The sequence below is a fragment of the Portunus trituberculatus genome, chromosome 47, assembly GCF_017591435.1.
Source record: "Portunus trituberculatus isolate SZX2019 chromosome 47, ASM1759143v1, whole genome shotgun sequence".
Taxonomy (NCBI): Eukaryota; Metazoa; Arthropoda; class Malacostraca; order Decapoda; family Portunidae; genus Portunus; species Portunus trituberculatus.
Window position 1 is genome coordinate 32683967 of NC_059301.1, and position 24519 is coordinate 32708485.

Consider the following 24519-nt stretch of genomic DNA (forward strand, 5'->3'; position numbering starts at 1 on the left):
GCAAAGGACAGACTGAGGATATTCATTGTGGAAGAGGGAGACAGTTGAGTGTCATTGAAGAAGAGGGGATAGTTGTCTGGAAGGTTGTGTCAAGTTGATAGATGGAGGAATTGAGTTTTTGAGGCATTGAAAACTACTAGATTTTCTCTGCCCCAATCGGAAATTTTAGAAAGATCGGAAGTCAGGCGTTCCGTGGCCTCCCCGCGTGATCTGATAATTTCCTGAAGGGTTGGACGTATCATCAGCGTAGGAGTGGATAGGGCAAGAAGTTTGGTTAAGAAAGTCATTAATGAATAATAGAAAGAGAGTGGGTGACAGGACAGAACCCTGAGGAACACCACTATTAATAGGTTTAGGAGAAGAACCGTAGCCGTCTACCACAGCAGCAATAGAGTGGTCGGAAAGGAAACATGAGATAAAGTTGCAGAGAGAAGGAAAGAAGCCGTAAGAGGGCAGTTTTGAAATCAAAGCTTTATGCCAGACTCTATCAAAAGCTTTTGATATGTCTAACGCAACAGCAAAAGTTTCACCGAAATCTCTAAAAGAGGATGACCAAGACTCAGTAAGGAAAGCCAGAAGATCACTAGTAGAGCGACCTTGATGGAAGCTATACTGGCGATCAGACAGAAGATTGTGAAGTGACATGTTTGAGAATCTTCCTATTCAGGATAGATTCAAAAACTTTAGATAAGCAAGAGATTAAAGCTATAGGACGGTAGTTTGAGGGGTCAGAACGGTCACCCTTTTTAGGAACAGGCTGAATGTAGGCGAACTTCCAGCAGGAAGGAAAGGTAGAAGTCGATAGACAAAGTTGGAAGAGTTTGGCCAGGCAAGGTGCAAGCACAGAAGCACAGTTTTTGAGAACAATAGGAGGGACCCCATCAGGTCCATAAGCCTTCTGAGGGTTTAGGCCAGCAAGGGCATGGAAAACATCATTACGAAGAATTTTGATTGTAGACATGAAATAGTCAGAGGGAGGAGGAGAGGAGGGACAAGCCCAGAATTGTCAAGGTGGAGTTGTGAGCAAAGGTTTGAGAAAAGAGTTCAGCTTTAGAGACAGAAGAGATGGCAGTGGTGCCATCAGGATGAAATAAAGGAGGAAAGATGAAGAAGTGAAGTTATTTGAGATGTTTTGGCTAGATGCCAGAAGTCACGAGGAGAGTTTGAGTTTGAAAGATTTTGACATTTCCTATTTATGAAAGAGTGTTTGGCAAGTTGAAGAACAGACTTGGCATGATTCTGGGCAGAGATATAAAGTGCATGAGATTCAGGAGATGGAAGGCTCAAGTACCTTTTGTGGGCAACCTCTCTATCATGTATAGCATGAGAACAGGCTGAGTTAAACCAAGGTTTAGAAGGTTTAGGTTGAGAAAAAGAATGAGGAATGTACGCCTCCATGCCAGACACTAACACCTCTGTTATGCATTCAGCACAAAGAGATGGGTCTCTGACACGGAAGCAATAATCATTCCAGGGAAAATCAGCATAATACCTCCTCAGGTCCCCCCTACTGGCAGAGGCAAAATGCCAGAGGCACCTTCGGTTTGGGGGATCCTGCGGAGGGATTGGAAAAATATACAAGAGTAGATTTTGAAAAACTAAGGAGTTATTTTGCTAATATTGAGTGGAGTAATATTATGTGCAGGAAGACTGTACAAGAGAAATATGACATGTTCTTACAGGAATACAATGAAGGAGTAAAAATTTTTGTTCCTGTTTATAGAGTTCAGAAATAATACATGCTTGGTACAATGCTAGATGCATACAAGCAAAAAAGGCAAAGGATAAAGCGTAGAAGAAACTTTTAAAGCAGGGAAATTACTATAATAGTCGGCAGTACAAAGATACTAGAAATGAATATATTAGTGTAAGGAGAGAGGAAGAAAGAAAGTTTGAGAAGGATGTAGTGGATAAAAGCAAGAATGAACCAAAACTTTTCTACAAGTTTATAAACAGCAAAACAAAGAATAAGGAAGCAATTGAAAAAAGAATTAAAGAAGGAAAGACATACCAAACAGAGAAAGAAATGTGTGAAATAATGAATGAGAGCTTCAAAACGGTATTCACGGAAGAAGATGACTTCACAGAACCTAATAGGACATTGGATTGCCAAGGATTACAGAAAATTGCAGTTCATAAAGAGGATATTGGAAGATTACTGGACAAGTTGGAAGTCAGAAAAGCAATGGGGCCAGATGGTGTATCAGGTTGGGTGTTAAAAGAATGTAAAGAGCAATTACTGGAGCCAATTTGGGAAATAATTAAAAGTTCAATAAATGAAGGGAAAGTTCCACTAGAGTGGAAGAGAGCCAATGTAGTACCGATATTTAAAGGAGGAAAAGCAACTGAACCACTAAACTACAGACCAGGGTCACTTACAAGTGTCGTAGGGAAGTTATGTGAAATAATTATCAAAGAAAAATGGGTTGAATTTTCAGAAGAGAAGCAAGTCATATCGAACAGACAATTTGGGTTCAGGACAGGGCGGTCATGTGTATCAAACTAATTAAGCTTCTACTCCAGGGTTATTGCAGCACTTGAAAACAGAGATGGATGGGTTGACACAGTATACTGGACATTAAAAAGGCATTTGATAAAGTTCCTCACGGAAGACTTCTTTGGAAACTAGAGAACATAGGAGGACTGCGTGGAACCTTGCTCGAATGGACAAGAGATTATTTAAAGGATAGAGAAATGGGAACTGCGATCAGAGATACATACTCATCTTGGAGTAAAGTAACTAGCAGGGTGCCACAAGGGTCAGTGTTAGCCCCCATTGTGTTTCAAGTTTATGTAAACGACATTCACATTGGGGTGAAAACAGAGATGGATGGGTTGACACAGTATACTGGACATTAAAAAGGCATTTGATAAAGTTCCTCACGGAAGACTTCTTTGGAAACTAGAGAACATAGGAGGACTGCGTGGAACCTTGCTCGAATGGACAAGAGATTATTTAAAGGATAGAGAAATGGGAACTGCGATCAGAGATACATACTCATCTTGGAGTAAAGTAACTAGCAGGGTGCCACAAGGGTCAGTGTTAGCCCCCATTGTGTTTCAAGTTTATGTAAACGACATTCACATTGGGGTGAACAGCTATATGAATTTGTTCACTGATGATGCAAAGTTGCTAAAAGTTATCAAAACCAGAGAGGACTGTCTACTGCTACAGGAAGATTTAAACAAGATCTATGAATGGAGCAAGAAGTGGAAATTGGAATTTAATGGCAAGAAATGTCACATTATGGAACTAGGAAAGAGTAAGAGAAGACCATTATGGAACTATCTGATGGGAGAGGAGCAAATAACGAAGACTAAAGAGGTAAAAGATCTTGGAGTGATCATACAAGAAAATCTGAGCCCTGATAAACACATAAGCAAGATATTTGGACTATCATATAGGATGTTGACTAATATAAGAATGGTATTTCATTACATGGATAAAGATATGATGAAAAAAAATCATCACAAGCATGATACGCCCAAGGCTGGAATATGCAGCAGTGGTGTGGTCTCCCAGCTCTAAAAAGGATATAAGAAAATTGGAAAGGATATAGAAGATTGCTACAAAGATGGTGCCGGATTTAAAGGACCTCACATATGAAGAACGACTGAAGGAAATGGGACTGACAACCTTACAAGATAGAAGAGAATGCGGGGACCTAATAACAATGTATAAGATAGTAAATGATATTGAAAAGATAGACAGAGAAGACCTGGTGATGTTGGCGGAAGAGGATGAAAGGACAAGAGGACATGAAAAGAAGATCAGGATGAGGCAGTGTGTGAAGGATGTTGGAAAATACAGTTTTCCACACAGAACGATGGAAAAATGGAATGAATTCGATAATGTAATTGTTGCAGCACATAGTGTGCATAACTTTAAAAAAAAATTAGATAATTTGAGATAAGGAGACAGGACACTATGAGCTCCGCTCGAACCCTGTACAATACAACTAGGTAAATACACACATGCACATACAGTATCCAAGAGGGAATGAAGGTGATTTATAGAGAAGATCTAGTCATAGGGATGTTAGTGATAGAAGAGGACATTGTAAGGAAGTAAAAAGGAGTGCATGCAAAAGAGACTTAAAGAAAAATAGTTTCCCACAAAGAAGTATAACAGCTTAGAACAAACTTGATGATGAGACTGTTTATGCAAAAACAATCCATGAATTATAAGCAAAGTTGGATGTAAAAAGAACAGAGACAGGACAGCACAAGCCTAAGTATGGCTTTTTACCTGAGAGGACTGTTTGCTGTTGTAGGAATATGTAAACAAATCTACATTTGGAGCAGGAAGTGGAAGTTAGAGTTCAACGCCAAGAAATGTCATGTAATGGAACTAGGAAAGAATAAGAAAAAACTGGTATGGAACTATCTGATGAGAAAGGAACAAATAGTGAAGACTAAAGAGGAATAAGACCTGTGAGTGATTAGTCAGGAAAGGCTGAACACCAAAAAACACATAAATAAGATACTATTTGGATTAGCATATAAAATGTTTACTAATATAAGAGTGGCATTTCAATTCATGAACGGAGATACGATGAAAAAAATTATCACAAGCATGATACGTCCAAAGCTGGAATATGCAACAGGGATGTGGTCACTGAGCTCTAAAAAAGATATAAGAAGATTAGAATGGATTCAGAAGATAGCTACAAAGATGGTACCTGAAGTAAAGGACCTAACATGAAGAAAGACTGAAGGAAATGGAACTGCTAATCTTACAAGATAGCAGAGAACAAGGAGACCTAATAACAATGTATAAAATAGTAAATGGCATTATAAAGATAGACAAGGAAGACCTGGTGCTGGTGACAGAAGAAGCTAAAAGGACAAGAGGACAAGTAAAGAATATTAGGATGAGGCAGTGTGTGAAGGATATTGGAAAATACAGTTTTCCACATAGAACAATGGGAAAGTAGAATGCATTGAGTGATGAAGTTGTTACAGCTCATAATGTGCATAACTTTAAAAAAGAATTAGATAAACAGAGACATGGAGACAGGACACTATGAACCCCACTTGAACCCTGTACTATATATACATCTAGGTAAATACACACATACACACACACACTAATTGATTTTTTATTTTTATCCATTGTTTTCTTATTCACATTGTTATAGTCAACTCATTTTATCAGTTTTATCTTCGTTTATTTATTTTTATTTATTTATTTATTTATTTATTTAATTTATTTATTTATTTATTTAGTTTTTTTAATGATAATCATCCTGTTGAGTGAACATAGAAAGAACAAGTGTCATATTAACAGAAGGGGCCAGTGGGGAGGTATTATGTCATGCAGCTCTTGCCACTCTAGGAGAAACAATGATATCAAGTCTGACAAATTGCTGCCTTTCTCTTCTTTTATCTATGTGCATTCTCTCTCTCTCTCTCTCTCTCTCTCTCTCTCTCTCTCTCTCTCTCTCTCTCTCTCTCTCTCTCTCTCTCTCTCTCTCTCTCTCTCTCTCTCTCTCTCTCTCTCTCTCTCTCTCATCAGAAAAGATGCCTCCTAATGTTTCATTCTTTCTTGTACCATAAAAGGTGGTTAGTGCAAGTAAGAGGGTATAAATATGTCCACCCTTATTCAGAGGCAACTTCTTGTTTCTTCATGATGTTAGGTACCATAACTCTGTCACCAATTTTCTTCACTAGATTTTCATTTAGCTAATCATCCACCTCCACCAGTCATTTCCTCTACTTTTTTGTCCATGTCTAGATCTTGTCTTGCTGTTCTTTTATATAAAGTTTTCTTTTCTCTCTTCAATTTTAAGTGTTTGTACAGGATGGAACAAAAATCAACCTTTCAATATTGCCTTATTGTTGTTATTCATATGAACTGCAACTGTTTATGTTCTTAAAAACAAGAAATGTATTTTATTCCTTTTAACTTATGGCAATGGAGAATGTCATCTGTATAAAGAAAAGTATTCCAATTTATATTATCAATTCATCGCAGCCACTGTCTTACTAAATGTTTACTTTTTTTTCTAAAACTTCACCTGAAGGCAGATTTTGATATAATTCATTTATGTCTATAAAATCTTAAGATCACTCTCGCCAAAGTCATTGAAATGAATAGTTACATAGGATGAATTTGTCAACTAAAGATTATATACTACTGTAGTTTTAATGGAATCAATGTAGTGTGTCAGAACTCCCAGGATGGCTCAGTTCCACTCATATCCACACAGGGTGTCTGGTGAAGAACGGTACTCAGCTGTCACCCAGTTTGAGGCGACAGATGCCCGCCGCTGCTTTCCTTGCTGGGATGAGCCTGCACTCAAAGCTACCTTTAGCATGACACTGATTGTTCCTCATGACCGTGTTCCACTTTCTAACATGGTAGGACAGAATTTTGAAAAGTGGTAACTAACATATTCTTTGATTATATATATTGTATTGTAGCATTGATTTACTTAGAATATATCTTGGGAGATGTGTGTTTTTAAAGATTTTTATGATTCAGTGCATGATGGAAAATCAGTTCCTTAATAATTAAGGTTCTCTACTGCAAATTTTTTCTAAATAATATTCTACCTTTTTCCCCACTACAAAACATCAATGAACTTGATTTAGATTGTAAATGTTTACCAGATTTTTACTTTTCTTAGCCAGAAATTTCAAGGAAGCCACATGAATCTGATCCTAACCTTCAAGTGGTGAAATTTGGCACCTCTCCACTAATGTCAACTTACTTGGTGGCTGTTGTGGTTGGAGAGTACGACTTTGTGGAAGATACTTCAACAGATGGCATAAAGGTTAGTCATTCAACCAGACTTCTACACAGAGAAGACAACACACACACACATCCAGATATTGTATGTCTAGCTGAAACAAAACTAAATGAGGGAATCAAAATAAACTTGGATAATAGGTATAATGTATGGAGGAGAGACAGAGAGGGTAAAGGAGGAGGAGGAGTTATGATAATGTTAAAGAAGGAGATAGTGATAAACCAAGTGGAATGTGGGGAAGGAAAAGCAGAAGTATTGTATGTTAAGATGCATATTAATAAAAAAGAGTTAATAATTGTAACATATGTGCCACCAAAAACAAATTCATGGACCAATCAAGAATATAAAGACATGATAGATAACACAATAAGAGTCTAACGAGAATTGTTAAAGAAAGGAAAAAAGTTATATTAGTAGGAGATTTCAACTGTAAAGAAGTGGACTGGGAAAATTATGAAAGTGGTATGGGGGAAGAAGCCTGGGGAGAAAGATTCTTGAACCTAATGATAGACAATATGATGGACCAGAGAGTAAAGGAATGCACAAGATTCAGAGAAAACGACGAGCCAGCGAGATTGGACCTAGTTTTTACAAGGGGTATACAAATGAATGATGATATAAGATATAAGTGCCCATTGGGAAAGAGTGATCATGTAATATTAGAAATAGATAGATTAAATTACAGAAAGGCTAATATTGAGAATCTCAAGAACTATTTTTAAAACGTAAACTGGGAGGAGATGGAAAACTCAGAGACGATGCAAGAGAAGTATAACTTATTTTTGGAAATATACAAAATAGGAGTCAGGGAATATGTCCCGAAATATAGACCTAAAGAAGAAGGAAAGAAAGATTGGTTTAATGCAAGGTGTGCTAGGGGAAAGGAGAAAAGAGATGGAGCATGGAAAAGGTGGAGGAGAAATAGAGATCCAGCAAAGAAGGAAAACTTCAAGGTAGCGAGAAATGAATATGTTAAGGTGAGGAAGGAAGAGGAAAAGAACTTCGAAAAGGACATTGTCGAAAAATGGAGGGAGCAACCAAAATTGTTCTATAGATTCATAAATGGAAAAATTAGGCAAAGAGAAACAATAGAAAGGTTAAAATGAGAGAACGGGATGGTGGAAGACCCAAAAAGTATGGCAGAACTATTAAATAATAAATTCCAGGAGGTCTTTACTAAGGAATCTAAATTTGAAAGGCCACAGGGTAATAGAGAGACAGTCTATATGAAAAAGATTAAAGTAACCAAGCTTGAAATAAAAGAATTAATGAAGGAATTGGATGAAGAGAAGGCAATGGGACCAGATGAAATCTCAGGTAGAATACTAAAAGAATGTAGGAAAGAACTAGCAAGTCCTATATACAACATCATAAAATGCACAATAGAAAATGGAACAGTACCAGTAGAATGGAAAAGAGCTGAGGTGGTTCCCATATATAAGAGCGGAAGGAAGGAAGAACCTTCAAATTACAGACTGGTATCACTAACTAGTGTAATATGCAAGATGTGTGAAAGAATAATAAAGAAACAATGGATCGAGTTCCTTGAAGACAACAAATTAATATCAAATAGCCAATTTGGTTTTAGAAAAGACAGTCTTGTGTAACTAATTTATTGAGTTTCTATTCTAGAATAGTTGATAGAGTACAAGAGAGAGGGGGATGAGTTGACTGTATTTATTTGGATTTAAAAAAGGCATTTGACAAAGTGCCACATGCAAGATTACTATGAAAGTTAGAGGAGAAGGGTGGCTTAAAAGGAAGCACATTGAGATGGATTGAAAATTATTTGAGGGGGAGAGAAATAAGGACGGTAGTTAAAGATATGAAGTCCAAGTGGAGAGCAGTAGAAAGCAGAGTGCCACAGGGGTCAGTATTGGCACCAATACTTTTCCTCATTTATATTAACGTCATGCCAGAGAGAGTGAACAGCTACCTAAATCTGTTTGCAGATGATACGAAACTGTGCAGAGTTATAAAGCAAAAAGAGGATTGTGAAATACTGCAAGAAGACTTAAATAACATCTGGGAATGGAGTAAAAAGTGGGAAATGGAATTCAATGTGAACAAAAGCCATGTCATGGAAATGGGAAAGAGTGAAAGATGACCCGTGGGAATCTATAAGATGTGAGATGGAGTAGAACTGGAGAAAGAAAAAAAGAAAAAAGAACTTAGGAGTGATGATGGAAGAAAACAATCAACCAGTAAGCCATATTGATAGAATTTTTAGAGAAACATATAATTTGCTAAGGAATATTGGAGTAGCATTTCACTACATGGACAAAGAAATGATGAAGAAATTGATAAGTACTATAATAAGACCCAGATTGGAATATACAGGAGTAGTGTGGACCCCTCATAAAAAGAAACACATAAGGAAATTGGAGAGACTACAAAAAATGGCTACAAACATGGTTCCAGAATTTGAAGGGATGACATATGAGGAGAGACTAAAGACTATGGATCTACCAACCCTGGAACAAAGAAGGGAGAGAGGAGACCTGATACAAGTTTATAAATTGATCAACAGAATGGACCAAGTGGATAATGAGAAACTGATCCTGAGAGAAGAATATGACATCCGAAGCACAAGATCGCATAGTAAAAAGCTGAGAAAAGGAAGATGTCTGAGAGATGTTAAAAAATATAGTTTCCCGCAAAGATGTATTGAGACGTGGAACAGTTTAAATGAAGAAGTAGTGTCTACAACGAGTGTGCATACTTTTAAAGTAAGATTGGATAAGTGTAGATATGAAGACGGGGCCACACGAGCATAAAGCCCAGGCCCTGTAAAACTACAACTAGGTAAAACTAGGTAAATACACACACACACACACACACACACACACACACACACACACACACACACACACACACACACACACACACACACACACACACACACATTGGAAAAATGGAATACATCGGATAATGAAGTTGTTACAGCACACAGTGTGCATAACTTTAAGGAAAAATTAGATAAATGAAGATATGGAGACAGGACACTATGAGCTCTGCTTGAACCCTGTACAATACAACTAGGTAAAAGGAAGCACATTGAGATGGGTGGAAAATTATTTGAGGGGGAGAGAAATAAGGACAGTAGTTAAAGATATGAAGTCCAAGTGGAAGCGGAGTGCCGCAGGGGTCAGTATTAGCGTCAATGCTTTTCCTCATATAAACGACATGCCAGAAGGAGTGAACAGGTACATAAATCTGTTTGTGGATGATGCAAAGCTGTGCAGAGTTATACAAAGCAAAAAGAGGATTGTGAAATACTGCAGGAAGACCTAAATAAGATCTGGGAATGTGGTAAAAAGTGGGAAATGGAATTCAATGTGGATAAAAGCCATGTCATGGAAATGGGAAAGAGTGAAAGACGACCTGTGGGAATCTATAAGATGGGAGATGGAGTAAAACTGGAGAAAGTAAAAAAGAAAAAGGACTTAGAAGTGACGATGGAAGAAAGTAATCAACAGGTAAGCCATATTGATAGAATTTTCAGAGAGACATATAATTTGCTAAAGAATATTGGAGTAGCATTTCACTACATGGACAAAGAAATGATGAAGAAATTGATAAGTACTATAATAAGATCCAGATTGAAATATGCAGGAGTAGTGTGGACCCCTCATAAAAAGAAACACATAAGGAAGTTGGAGAGACTACAAAAAATGGTTACAAGAATGGTTCCAGAATTTGAAGGGATGACATATGAGGAAAGACTAAAGGCTGTGGATCTACCAACCCTGGAACAGAGAAGGGAGAGAGGGGATCTGATACAAGTTCATAAATTGATCAACGGAATGGACCAAGTGGATAATGAGAAACTGATCCTGAGAGAAAAATATGACATTCGAAGCACAAGTTCGCATAGTAAAAAGCTGAGAAAGGGAAGATGTCTGAGAGATGTTAAAAAATATAGTTTCCCACAAAGATGTGTTGAGACGTGGAACAGTTTGAGTGAAGAACTGGTGTCAGCAATGAGTGTGCATAGTTTTAAAGAAAAATTGGATAAGTGTAGATATGGAGACGGGGCCACACGAGCATAAAGCCCAGGCCCTGTAAAAGTACAACTAGGTAAATACAACTATGTAAATACACACACAGAAATACATATAAATGGATTATTTGCTTCGACATACAAGACACTAAGAAACATCAGGGTAGCATTCAATTACATGGATAAAAGTATGATGAAAAAGATATTAACCACTATGATAAGACCCAGACTAGAATATGCAGCAGTGGTATGGTTGCCATATAGGCAGAAAGATATTAAGAAACTAGAAAGGATACAAAGGGCTGCTATAAAGATGGTCCCTGAAATAAAAGATCTTCCCTATGAAGAAAGACTGAAGGAGATGGAGCTACCAACTCTGAAGGATAGACGGGAAAGAGGAGACCTAATAAGGATGTGTAAGTTAGTAAACCGTATGGAGAAGATAGACAAGACCTGGTAACATTGACGAAGCAGGGAGACAGACAAACAAGAGGACATTCCAAGAAAATCATGAAAAGTCAGTGTCATAGGAATATCAAGAAGTTCATTTTTCCACATAGGACAAGAGACATCTGGAATGGAGTAAGTGAAGAGATTGTAACAGCAGAAATTATGTGCAAATTTAAGAAGTTAGATAAATGTAGATATAAAGACAGGTCACTATGAGTCCCGCTCGAACCCTGTAACATATGAGTACAACTAGGTAAATACAACTAAGCAACTAGATAAATACATACACACACAAAGATGCCAGAAATTAATATATTAGAGTAAGGAGAGAGGAAGAAAGAAACCGACAAAGATGTAGTGAATAAAGCAAAGATAAACCCAAGCTTTTGTACAAGTTTATTAACGGCAAAACAAGGAATAAGGAAACAATTGAAAAAATTATTAAAGAAGGGAAGGCATACCAAACAGAGAAGGAAATGTGTGAAATAATGAATGAGAGCTTCAAAACGGTGTTCACTGCAGAGGATGATTTCACAGAACCTAATAGGACATAGGATTGCCAAGGATTACAGGAGATTGCAGTGCACAAAGAAGATATTGGAAGATTATTGGAGAAGTTGGATGTCAGAAAAGCAATGGGGCCAAATGGTGTATCAGGTTGGGTGTTAAAAGAATGTAAAGAGCAACTACTGGATCCAGTTTGGAAAATAATTACAAGTTCAATAAATGAAGGGAAAGTTCCACTAGAATGGAAGAGAGCCAACATAATACCAATATTTAAAGGAGGAAAGGCAACTGAACCACTAAACTACAGACCAGTGTCACTTACAAGTGTCTTGGGGAAGTTGTGTGAAATAATTATCAAAGAAAAATTTGTTAAATTTCTAGAAGAGGAGCAAGTCATATCAAACAGCCAATTTGGGTTCAGGACAGGGAGCTCATGTGTATCAAACTTATTAGCTTCTACTCGAGAGTTATTGCAGGACTTGAAAACAGAGATGGATGAGTAGACACAATATACCTGGATATTAAAAAGGCTTTTGATAAAGTCCGTCATGGAAGACTACTTTGGAAACTGGAGAACATAGGAGGACTGCGAGGAACTTTGCTAGAATGGACAAGAGATTATTTGAAGGATAGGGAAATATGAACCATGATCAGAGAGACATACTCAACTTGGGGTAAAGTAACTAACAGAGTGCCACAAGGGTCAGTGTTAGCCCCCATTATGTTTCAGATTTATGTAAACGACATTCACATTGGGATAAACAGTTATATAAATTTATTTCCTGATGATGCAAAGCTACTAAGAGTTATCAAAACTAGAGAGGACTGTCTGCTGTTGCAGGAATATATAAACAAGATCTATGAGTGGAGCAGGAAGTGGAAATTGGAGTTTAATGCAAAGAAATGTCACATAATGGAACTAGGAAAGAGTAAGAGAAGACCAGTAGAGAACTATTTGATGGGAGAGGAACAAATAATTAAGACTAAAGAAGAAAAGATCTTGGAGTGATCATATAGGAAAATCTGAGCCCCGAAAAAGACATAAACAAGATATTTGGACTATCATATAAAATGTTGACTAATATAAGAGTGGCCTTTCATTACATGGACAAAGATATGGATAAAAAAATCATCTCAAGCATTTTACGTCCAAGGCTGGAATATGCAGCAGTGGTGTGGGCTCCGAGCTCTAAAAAGGATATAAGAAAATTGGAAAGGATACAGAAGATTGCTACAAAGATGATACCAGAATTAAAGGACCTCATATGTGAAGAACGACTGAAGGAAATGGGACTGCCAATCTTACTAGACAGAAGAGAATGCAGGGACCTAATAACAATGTATAAGATAGTAAATGATATTGAAAAGATAGACAAAGAAGACCTGGTGCTGTTGACAGAAAAAGATGGAAGGACAAGAGGACATGAAAAGAAGATCAGAATGAGGCAGTGTGTGAAGGATATTGGAAAATACAGTTTTCCAAAGCATCTCTGCTTGTTCTGTCCAGGTCCTGTACTGGTCCTGTAGCAAGTCAGGCACCAGTGAACCATTGCCTTCTTTTACAAGACAAGTATTCAAAAGCATAAATAAGGTAAATAAAGTCTTTATATTGATAATAACAGCAAATATGAAGTTCATTGGGTGTATTTTTTAAAATTTAGGAAGAAAATCATTAGCTACAGTGGAGACTCAATGCTTGAACTTAATTTGTTCCAAATGGCTGTTCAAGCATTAAAAGTTTGACTATTGATACCTATAAATCAGGTAATTCATTCTGATCATAGTAAAACATCAACCTGATAGAAATTTTATTTATTTATTTTTTTTTTTCACACACCTTAAGTGAAGGGTGGTGATGGATAACCTAGAAGAGGAGGAGAGAAGGGTGGGGAGGAGTCATCAGAGGACCACTCCCCATCCATGAAAACATCTTTGTAACTTTTCTCCTCGTGTGATTCCTGTGAATCCACAAGTGGAGGGATGTGGCTCACTAACACTTGCTCTCTTACCAGATTCCTTATTTTCACAACTAATAAGCCTCTTTGGTCCATCATAAGTTTCTAAATGAAAAACTACTGACAGAAAGCAGAAGAATGTTGTTTTTCTCAAGACTGTGGCAGGACTAGGGATGTGCACCAGCATCCAGTATACCAGTATTACCAGTAGTACTGTATCAGAACAGGACAGTGACGGGTGCTAGAAGGGAGAGGACAGAGCTTTGTATATAACCAAATGTGCAGCTGTTTGATTACCAAGTATTTTCATCACTAATAAGTTGTTGGTGTCAATGTAAGTTTATAAATGAAAAACTACAGACAATGCATATGAATGTTATTCTGACAATCGCAGTAGCACAGCTGTTTACAAACACATGTGTGAGCGTTCGACTATCGGGTATTTTTTTTAGTATTAAATCAAACTTTTGTGTTCAAGTATTGAAAAGTTCGGCTATTTAGACGTTCAAGTATTGAGTCTCCACTGTACAATTTTTTTATTAATATGGATTCATCTCAATCAATCAGTCAATGATGGGGGGCATACACTGGAGGGCATGTCGCCTCATGTACCCTATGGTGCCACTCCAGTCGGTCATGCCTCACGAGTCTCCGTGCCGGCTCCTTTCCCGTGCCAAGTAACTCCCAGCAAGAGGCATCAACTTGCTGCAACCATGAGTTCTGTGGACGTTCCCTTGGCCTCCTCCACGCTCGGTTATCCCTTTTGGAGACAACCCAATATGCAGGATCGGCTTTCGGGTAGCGTGCCACATGCCCATATAGTTGCAGTTGGCGTTGACAGACTATGCTAGTAATCGGCCTCGAATCAGTCTCTTGGAGCATTTGCTGATTTGACACAAAGTCATATCATGATCCTGCAAAGGCTTCTATTACCAAAGACATCAATTCACCTCTTCAGATTGGTGTTCAGTATCCATGTCTCACAACTGTAGAATAAGACAGGGATCACCAGCAACTTGAAGATCCAAATCTTCATCTATCTGCACGGGTACCAACAGTGCCAAATACTTGTGTTGAACGACTCCATAACACCATGGGCCAGGCTAATCTGCTGTACAACTTCTTGGCTCGACCCACAATTGTTACACATTACACTACCAGGTATATGAAATTTTTCTTGATCTCAACGTCCTCACCACACACATGGACGAACTGTACTGTTTTTTTCCAGTAAGCCTTCAAATATCTGAACCTTGGTCTTGGCCCAGAAAACCTGGAGTCCCAAGGGCTTTGCCTCCTTGTGCAGTGCCTTTAGAGCCATTACCAGAACCTCCAGTGACTCAGCAAAGATTATTGCATCATCAGCAAAAACAAGATCTGTAATTTCAGTATTGCCAACAGATGCTTCACAATGACTTTGTCTACTACTCTGCCTAGTACCCAGTCCATGTAAGTGTTGAAAAGTGATGGAGCAAGCATGCATTCCTGCCTCACTCCTGTATTCACAGGGAAGAAGCTGGACATGGCCTCTCCACACTTCACAGTTCCACAGTAGAAGTCAGTTAACTCGTCCGCTGTGGCACTTTTTCAAAACGTACCGCCAGTGCGGCAGGTTTGAGCAATTTATTTTTATTGCGGAAATGGAATCCTTGCTGTCCAAAACCAAAGAAAAATGGGTTCTAAGTACCTGTTGTATATGTAAAGTTTTGCGCTATAAGCCAAAACATGTCTGAGCCAGGCATTTTCTACACCCACTGTGGTGAGCGGTAAATACCAGCTGATGATGTTGCTGTATTGGTCACCATTTATGTTTTACTGTCTACTGCATGTATATAATGTTTTTGTACCTCAAATTGTCAAGGCATGTTCGTAATGATTATATGCAAATGCAAAAGTGATAAAAAAACAATAAGATAAATGACCACATGACAGTAATAGTTTCTCTCTCTCTCTCTCTCTCTCTCTCTCTCTCTCTCTCTCTCTCTCTCTCTCTCTCTCTCTCTCTCTCTCTCTCTCTCTCTCAGAATAGTATGAGCGATAGTGTATATAGTGAGGTAGATAAGTGATGTGTTGTCATAGATGAGTGACATGAGTGCTGTGAAACGGATGAGTGAAATGAGTCTTGTGTGTTGTGAAACAAAGGAGTATTGTGTTGTGAATTACTGTAAATGACTTGACATGAGATAAGCCTCGTCCAAGGTCATGGACATAAACAAAGCACAGGTAGTCTTCAGGGATGACTCTGTCAAAATTTGAGAGCTCGGTAACGCATTGGGAATATTCTACAAATATTTTTATTTGCCGATGCATAACGTGCGTCGTCCGCAGTCTTCGGAATTTTTTTACCGACAACACCATGTTGTCGTCCGCAGCAGACGGGCTAATAGACTAATAATCCTTGTGGAGACGCAGAAGATCCCAGAGTGTCTCGATGCACTGAATCAAACGCCTTCCTGAGATCAACATAGGTTGCAAGCATCCCTTGTCGAAACTCATGTTGGCACTCCACCAGTATGCGAAGTGCTAGGATCTGGTCAGTTGTTGACTTACTGGTCGTGAACCGAGACTGTTCAGGTCTCTGGTATTTCAGCAGGTGACTGCTGCATCAACAGCAAATGGGCAAGCACCTTTCCTTGTATGTTGAACAGTGTTATACGGCAGTAGTCATTGCAGTCCTGACGGGTCCCTTTCCCCTTCCAGATAGGGATGATCAGTCCCTTTTTCCAGTCAGGGGAAATGTACCTGAATGCCATACAATAGTCAAGAGAGTTTGCAATCCATGAATCATGGTCTCACCCCCTGATTTGAGCAGCTCCACATTAATGTTACAGATGCCAGCTGCCTTTCCACCTCTCAACTTTGCCACTGACCCCTGACATACCTCTCCTTGTCTCTCCTCAGGAGAGTTCTAGTCCTGCGTTACAGAGCCCTGTACTGGTCATGGTTTCTAGCAAGTCTGGCAGCGCAACTCTCGTCAATACTGTCCAGCATCTCTACTGAGGCGAAGCCACTCCATGACCTTGGATGCTCCCCAACGCATTCCTTGGCAGCCTCAAGAGTCTCAAGTTTGAAGGAATTCCATAGGTCTACCAGGTCCTCGATGGTGTCGAGCACTCCAAACCGATTGGAGACTGTCACTGCATACTCCTGGGCACAAGTCAATTCCTTCAGTTTCTTAAGATGAAACACAGTGTGGTCACATCTGGGAGGCTTTCTGGACTTGACATGAAGCTTGAGTGTAGCAACAATAAGCTTGTGATCAGTCACAAAGAACTTGGCACTCCAAAAAATCCTGCAGTTCTGAAGGATTCTCCGAGTAGTAACAAGGATATGGTCAATCTCCTTCGCTACCCCTCTGGCATTGCTATACCAAGTCCAGCGGTGCAGCACTGGTCTCTGATACCAAGAACCTGCAATTCTCAACCTTCTGGATCTTGCAAGATTCAGAAGGAAAGAGCTGTTCTCGTTCCTGGTATAAGGGTCATGAGGACCAACACATAACTCGTAGCCAGCTCTCTCAGTGCCAGTGTCAGCATTAAAGTTGCCCAAGACAGTAAGTGCATCACGACAGGGAAGCTGGTCCAGTACAGAGTCGAGTTTGGCGTAGAACATCTCCTTCTCTTCAGTTTCACACACATGAAGCCAAGACTGTGCTTCAGCCTTAGTCGCATTATACGCTCATGAACCAGAGTAACCTTCACAACGGACGACTGCAGTCTGCTGGAGACGCCTATGGCTACCTCCTTGACATGGTGACCATTGCTTTTGCCAGACCAATAGTAAGTAAAACCCTTGCTACTGGTCTCGCCACTGCCAGGCCTCCTTGTCTCAGAGAGTCCCACCATATCCACCCTCAGCCTACTGAGCTTATCTGATAGATGAGGCAGTCGGTGATCCTCTGAGAGGCTCAGGATGTTCCAGGAGCCTACACGTAGAACCCTCCAAAGGTTTACCCCAGGAATGGTCCAATGGGCAGGCGCCACATCTGCAACCCCATCGGCACCCCCAAAGTTAAAAATAGGGCAAGGGGATCCTCCTGCCCCTCTCAGGAAACAGGGATCTTGCAAGCTTTCCCGTGCATCTGTCATACAGGTAGGCAAGCCCCTCTGGTGCCTTAGCACCCGAGGGGTTTGTACAGTCGGACCCCCCAGCAGAACCAGATTGGGGTCGTGGTTAGAGGCTTGCCCGTGCCTAGAGCCTCGACCCCGACCTCAACCTTCAACTCTGGTAGTGGCTGTGGACTTTTTTACAGGGAGGGGTTGCAAGCCCCACCCCAACCAGCTAGGTCAGCCTTGGCAGGGACACTGGTATCCCTGAGGGTAAAAACCTGGCTGCCCAAGAAAGGACAGAAAGGGAGGCAAAGACAGCAGAAACAGAAGGGGACTGAGCTATGGGAGATGGAGGGCTCCTCACTTGGATAGAATCCACCCACCACCTTATTCAAGTCTCAACGTGCAAATAGGATAGCTCTGTAGTAAAGTGGTCAGTTCGTGGTTGTGATGGCTCAAGTTTCATCCTAACCCACAGCAATTACTTAGTGAGATTGGTGGTGCTTTCTCTTCAACCCTAACTAAGGATTGGCCACAAGCTGACATGTCTGCCTTAATGAACCCTTGTGCAGTTAATAGGCATTAAGCCCAAGCCTTTCCTTTTCCTGCTCACTGCTGTCTGAGTAGAGTATCCTCCCCCATACTATGAGTATACCAGGGATTGCTGCCCTCTGACCTCTTCACAGTCACATTCAAATTGTTTTTTTATTTTGTTTTATAGTAGACTGTCAGTAATTTATTGTTATTTGATATACAATAATGCCAAATGGACACTGTAGTAAGAGTGGCTGTGGGAGAAAAAGAGACGCATTTGACAGAATTCCCAAAGGCAAAGGATTTAAAGTAAAATGTAGAAAATGCAGACAAGAAATTCAAGGGTCAGTGATAAGAATGAAGAGACATGTTGAGGCTTTGTAAGTAAGATAATTAATTTTATGATTTTCAAGGGAAAAAAACTCATTTTGGGTAATGCATAACACTAAGCTATTATTTCATTTAACATAGGGGGTAACAAAAAAGAAAATTAATAAATAAATAAAGCAAAAAAAAAAAAAAAAAAAAAAATCAAACCTAAATTGGGAGGATAAAGAGCACAAAAGAGGGACAATAAGTGGAAGTGGAGACAATAGATAGGCTTTTTTGGGATAGCATCAATATAACAGATTTTAACACTTCACTGTGCCTTTAGAATGTAATAACTCCATGATAAACTTGGGGGTTTACTGTATATGTATGTATGAATGTTTCCCCAATGAATTTTAGTGTAGTGGAGATGTCTTTTGAAATCTTTAAAATCTTGTTATTTTCACTTGTAAATATAGAATGCTGTATGTTGCATAACATCAGTTTTATGTCAAATTCACTTTCATTGCAGTGAGAAAACAAGGCACACAGCCAGACAGACTAAGCACCCTTAAGTAATATAGATTTCTAGGAATACCACATAGGTAATCCATTTCCATATTACTTCATGAAAATATTTTCTTCATTACATGCAAGTATTATTTTGTGAAATAGCTGCTACTCCAAAACTAAGGTTCTACAAGTTCTAAGAATGCAGTAGTATTTAGAACTGTCCTAATAATAGTTAGAAATATTGGTCAGAATGCATATGTATGACATGGTTATTTGAATATGTTTCAGGTGCGTGTATACACTCCCGTTGGCAAGCAAGAACAAGGCAAGTTTGCTCTGGATGTAGCCACCAAAGTACTCCCCTACTACAAAGAATACTTCAGTATTGCTTATCCCTTACCCAAGATTGATCTTATTGCCATAGCAGACTTCTCTGTTGGTAAGGGAGTTTGAAAATTGTATAGGTATACCAAGGTGATATTCTTACACCAATACCCATACTTACAAACATACATGCAATATGCACACACACACACACACACACACACAAGAGAGAGAGGGATGGGTTGACTGTATTTATTTAGATCTAAAAAAGGCGTTTGATAAAGTGCCACATGAAAGATTACTATGGAAGTTAGAGGAGAAGAGTGGCTTAAAAGGAAGCACATTGAGATGGATAGAAAATTATTTGAAGGGGAGAGAAATAAGGACGATAGTTAAAGATATGAAGTCCAAGTGGAGAACAGTAGACAGCGGAGTGCCACAGGGGTCAGTATTGACGCCAATACTTTTTCTCGTATATATAAATGACATGCCAGAGGGAGTGAATAGCTACATAAATCTGTTTGTGGACGATGCGAAACTGTGCAGAGTCATTAAACAAAAAGAGGATTGTGAAATACTACAGGAAAATGTAAACAAGATCTGGAAATGGAGCAAAAAATGGGAGATGGAATTCAATGTGGACAAAAGCCATGTCATGGAAATGGGAAAAAGTGAAAGACGACCAGTGGGAATCTATAAGATGGGAGATGGAGTAGAACTAGAAAAAGTAAAAAAGGAAAAGGACTTGGGAGTGACAATGGAAGAAAATAATCAACCGGTAAGCCATATTGATAGAATTTTCAGAGAGACGTATAATTTATTAAGGAATATTGGAGTAGCATTTCACTATATGGACAAGGAAATGATAAAGAAATTGATAAGTACTAAAATAAGACCTAGATTGGAATATGCAGGAGTTGTGGACTCCCCATAAAAAGAAACACATAAGAAAATTAGAGAGACTACAAAAAATGGCTACAAGAATGGTTCCAGAATTTAAAGGGATGACATATGAGGAGAGACTAAAGGCTATGGATCTACCAGCCTTGGAGCAGAGAAGAGAGAAAGGGGATCTGATACAAGTTTATAAATTGATTAACGGAATGGATGAAGTGGATAATGAGGAACTGATCCTGAGAGAAGAATATGACTTTAGAAGCACAAGATCGCATAGTAAGAAACTAAGGAAGGACGATGCCCGAGAGATGTTAAAAAATTTAGTTTCCCGCAAAGATGTGTTGAGACTTGGAACAGTTTGAGTGAGGAAGTGGTGTCAGCAAAAAGTGTACATAGTTTTAAAGAAAAATTGGATAAGTGTAGATATGGAGACGGGACCACACGAGCATAAAGCCCAGGCCCTGTAAAACTACAACTAGGTAAATACACACACACACACACACACACACACACATATAGTCATGTTAACTGTTGATTAGCAAAATAATGTCCAGGGAAGGTGAATATAAACTGTAGCCTGCGTTTGAGCCATCAGCTGGTTTGTTTACATCTGCGCAACATGGCGGCCGTGAACTCGAAAGATGAATCAGACTTCACAGGATTTCAAGGAATAATGGAGAAGAGCATTTATGTGAAGAAAATTCTGGAGTTGGAAGGTAAAATTGAAAAACTGTTTGAAAAGTATGGGGGCCTGGAAACGAGTTATGACAATGTAATGAAAGAGTGTGCCGATATGAAGAAAGAAAATGAAGTACTGAAAGAGGAAGTTAAGCTAATTAAAGTGAATTGCGACAAATGTGGAGAATCTCTAGGAAAAGTGATGGAGAAGCAGGCTGAATGGAAAAAAAGTCAGGAAGTGGAAAGAAAGGAGGTAAATTACAAAGTTGCAAGTCTGGAAAAGGAAATCAAAGAGTCTGGGAGAAAACTTTGGGCCTTGCTGAAATTATAGATCAACAGATCATAGAAGAGAAGATTGCTGAGAAAGTGGTGAAGGTTATTAAGTCAAATGAGACATTGGTGAGGGAAACTGTAGACAAAAAGAGATGTGTGGTGATATTTGGTGTGGAGGAGGATAAGACACCGAGTAAAATGGAGAGAGAGAAAACATAAAAAGGTGATAAATAATATCATTAATGTGGTGCAGGAGGAGGAAAAGACCTAGTACAAGAAATAGAGGACTTCCATAGAATTGGAAAGTTCACAGGAGAAGGTATGAGGCCAATAAGAATCAAACTTAAGTCACAAAAGGATGTAGATGAATTGGTGGAGAAGTCATGGAGGCTAGCCCAGCAGGAAACAACAAGGAAGATTTGGTTGAGAAGAGATCTCGGTGAAAAGGAAAGAGAAATGTTAAATGAGTTGAGAAAGGAGGCTTTGAAAAAAAATGAAGAGAGGACAGAAGAGGAGAAGAAAGAGTTTTTCTGGAGAATCTTGGATATGAGACTGAGGAAGTGGTTCATAACCCAGAAAAGTACAGCAAGAAAGGACTAAAGAAACTTACATATGAGCGAATGTAATGTATTCCAACATAAATGGAGTGATATCGGGATTTTAGAACTCAACGATTACTTGAGGGACAAGAACCCAGATATTGTGGGTCTTACTGAAACAAAACTGAGAGAGGAGAAGACCTGATGATGGTTGGAGAAGGAAATATAATGTTTGGAAAAGAAATAGAGTAGGTAAGATGGGAGGAGGAGTGATGTTGCTGGTTAAAAAGATATAAAGGTGGATCAAGTGAAAGAAGGTATGGGAAAGGCAGAAGTGCTAAAGATCAGAGCAGAAACTAATGAAGGAAAAAGAGGCACTACATAGTGGTGTACGTACCACCTAAGACAAATGCATGGTCAGTACAGGAATATGAAGAAATGATAAGTGATACAGGAACATGTCTGGAAGAAATGTTGGGTGGCTGTGAACGAACTATAATGATGGGAGATTTTAATTGTAAAGAGGTGTGTTGGGAGGACTGGTCAATGGAAGGATCAGAGACAACATGGGAAATACACTATTGACACTGGCAATGGAAAATGTGTTAACTCAGTGGGTCAAAGAAGATACTAGGTTTGGAGGAGAGGGAGCATCGTCAAGACTGGACTTGGTCTTTAGTACAGAGCCAATGGTCATTGAGGAGATGAGGGTGGAGTGCCCTTTAGCAAAGAGTGATCATGCAGTTTTGGAGTTCAAGGTGATAGATGAAGAGAAATCTAGAAGAAATGAAGAATATAAAGTGGGAAGATGGAATTATGCCAAGACAGATTTTGGAAACCTAAAGAAATTCTTTCAAGAGACAAATTGGATGAAATTCAAGAGTGCTAAGGAGCAAATGAAAAGTGGAAGGAATTTATAAAAATATACAAAGAAGGTGAGAAAAATTTGTACCAATAAGACAACATAGAGAAGTTGGAAAGCAGGACTGGTTTAACGATAGATGTGAAAAGGCTAGAACAAGAAAAGAGGATGCATGGAAGAGGTGGAGAAGGAAAAGACGGATTAAGCAGTGGGAAAGTTACAAAAGAGCAAGAAATGAATATGTGTTGATTAGAAGAGAAGAAAGAAAGAAACAAGAAAAGGATATAATTGATAAATGTAAAGACCAACCAAGGCTTTTTACAGACATGTGAACAACAACATCAAAAATAGAGAAAGTATTGAAAGTTTAGAAGTAAATGGAGTATGCAGTGAAGATCCCAGGAAATGGCAGAGGCTATGAATGGATGCTTTCGGAAGGTATTCACAAAGGAGACTGCTTTTGACAAACCACTGGTAATGGAACAGAAAGGGATTATGAAGGAGTTTCAAGTAACTGTGGAGGAGATCAAGAATATGATGGGGAGTTTAGAAGTGAGAAAAGCTGTGGGACCTGATGGGGTATCAGGATGGATTTTAAGAGAATGCAGGGAGCAACTGGCAGAAAAAGTTTGTGAAGTAATTGATGCCTCATTAAGGGAAGGTGTAGTGCCCCAAGACTGGAAAAGAGCTAACATTGTCCCAATCTATAAATCAGGTAACAAGAGAGACCCATTGAACTATAGACCAGTGTCACTTACAAGTGTGGTAGCTAAGATGTGTGAGAGGGTGGTGAAGAATAGATGGACAGACTTCTTGGAGAAAAATGACATACTTTGTGAGTGTCAATTTGGTTTTAGAAAAGGGCGTTCATGCACGACAAACCTGATATGTTACTATTCGAGGGTGATAGATGTAATACAGGAAAGAGATGGTTGGGCTGATGGAATATATCTGGATTTAAAAAGGCCTTTGATAAGGTACCACACGGAGACTGATCTGGAAACTTGAAATGGTAGGAGGAGTGCATGGCAGTTTACTAAAATGGATGGAAGACTTTTGGTAGGAAGAGAAATGAGAACAATAATTAAGGACAGACCATCAGAATGGGGCTTGGTGGAGAGTGGAGTTCCACAGGGATCAGTGTTGGCACCAGTAATGTTCGCGGTCTACATAAATGACATGGTGGATGGGGTGTCCAGTTATGTGAGCCTATTTGCAGACGATGCAAAATTGTTAAGAAAAGTGAGATGTGACAAAGATTGCGAACTACTCCAGGAAGACTTGGACAGAATATGGAAATGGAGCTGTACATGGCAAATGGAGTTCAACACGACAAAATGCAAGAAAATAGAGTTTGGCAAGAGTGAAAGAAGAATCAGGAGTATGTACAAGATAGGAAATGAAGACATAAAACCAGTCATGAAGAAAAAGACCTTGGGGTGACAATTACCAATGACCTATCGCCAGAGAGACATATAAACAAAATAATTGGAGAAGTATTGAACTTATTGAGGAACATAAGAGTGGCGTTCGTATATTTAGATGAAGAAATGATGAAGAAAATAATTACTGCAATGATAAGACCAAGGCTTGAATATGCAACAATACAGTGGGCTCGAACTTAAAGAAACACATAAGGAAACTAGAGAAAGTACAGAGGGCTGCAACAAAATGGTGCCTGACTTAAGAGATTTGACTTATGAAGACAGACTGAACAGAATGCAACTTCCGACCCTGGAAAACAGAAGAGAAAGGGGAGACCTGATAGCAATATACAGAGTGATGATTGGCATGGAAAAATGGATAGGGAAGATCTGTGTATGTGGAATGAAAGAATGTCGAGAGGGCATGGGAAAAAACTAAAATGGCCA

General features: G+C 39.1%; 1 protein-coding gene across 4 annotated transcripts in view; it reads left to right on the forward strand.

Annotated features, from left to right (window-relative positions):
- Positions 1-24519, forward strand: part of LOC123498097 (puromycin-sensitive aminopeptidase-like) — a 123438-nt gene that overhangs the window by 54888 nt on the left and 44031 nt on the right. For 3 of the 4 annotated variants that reach the window (XM_045245229.1, XM_045245228.1, XM_045245227.1), the window contains exons 4-6: positions 6213-6363; positions 6633-6779; positions 19364-19514. In XM_045245229.1, the coding sequence (XP_045101164.1) occupies positions 6213-6363; positions 6633-6779; positions 19364-19514 (449 nt within the window). The remainder of the gene's footprint in view (positions 1-6212; positions 6364-6632; positions 6780-19363; positions 19515-24519) is intronic. The other variant, XM_045245226.1, reaches the window with a different exon arrangement.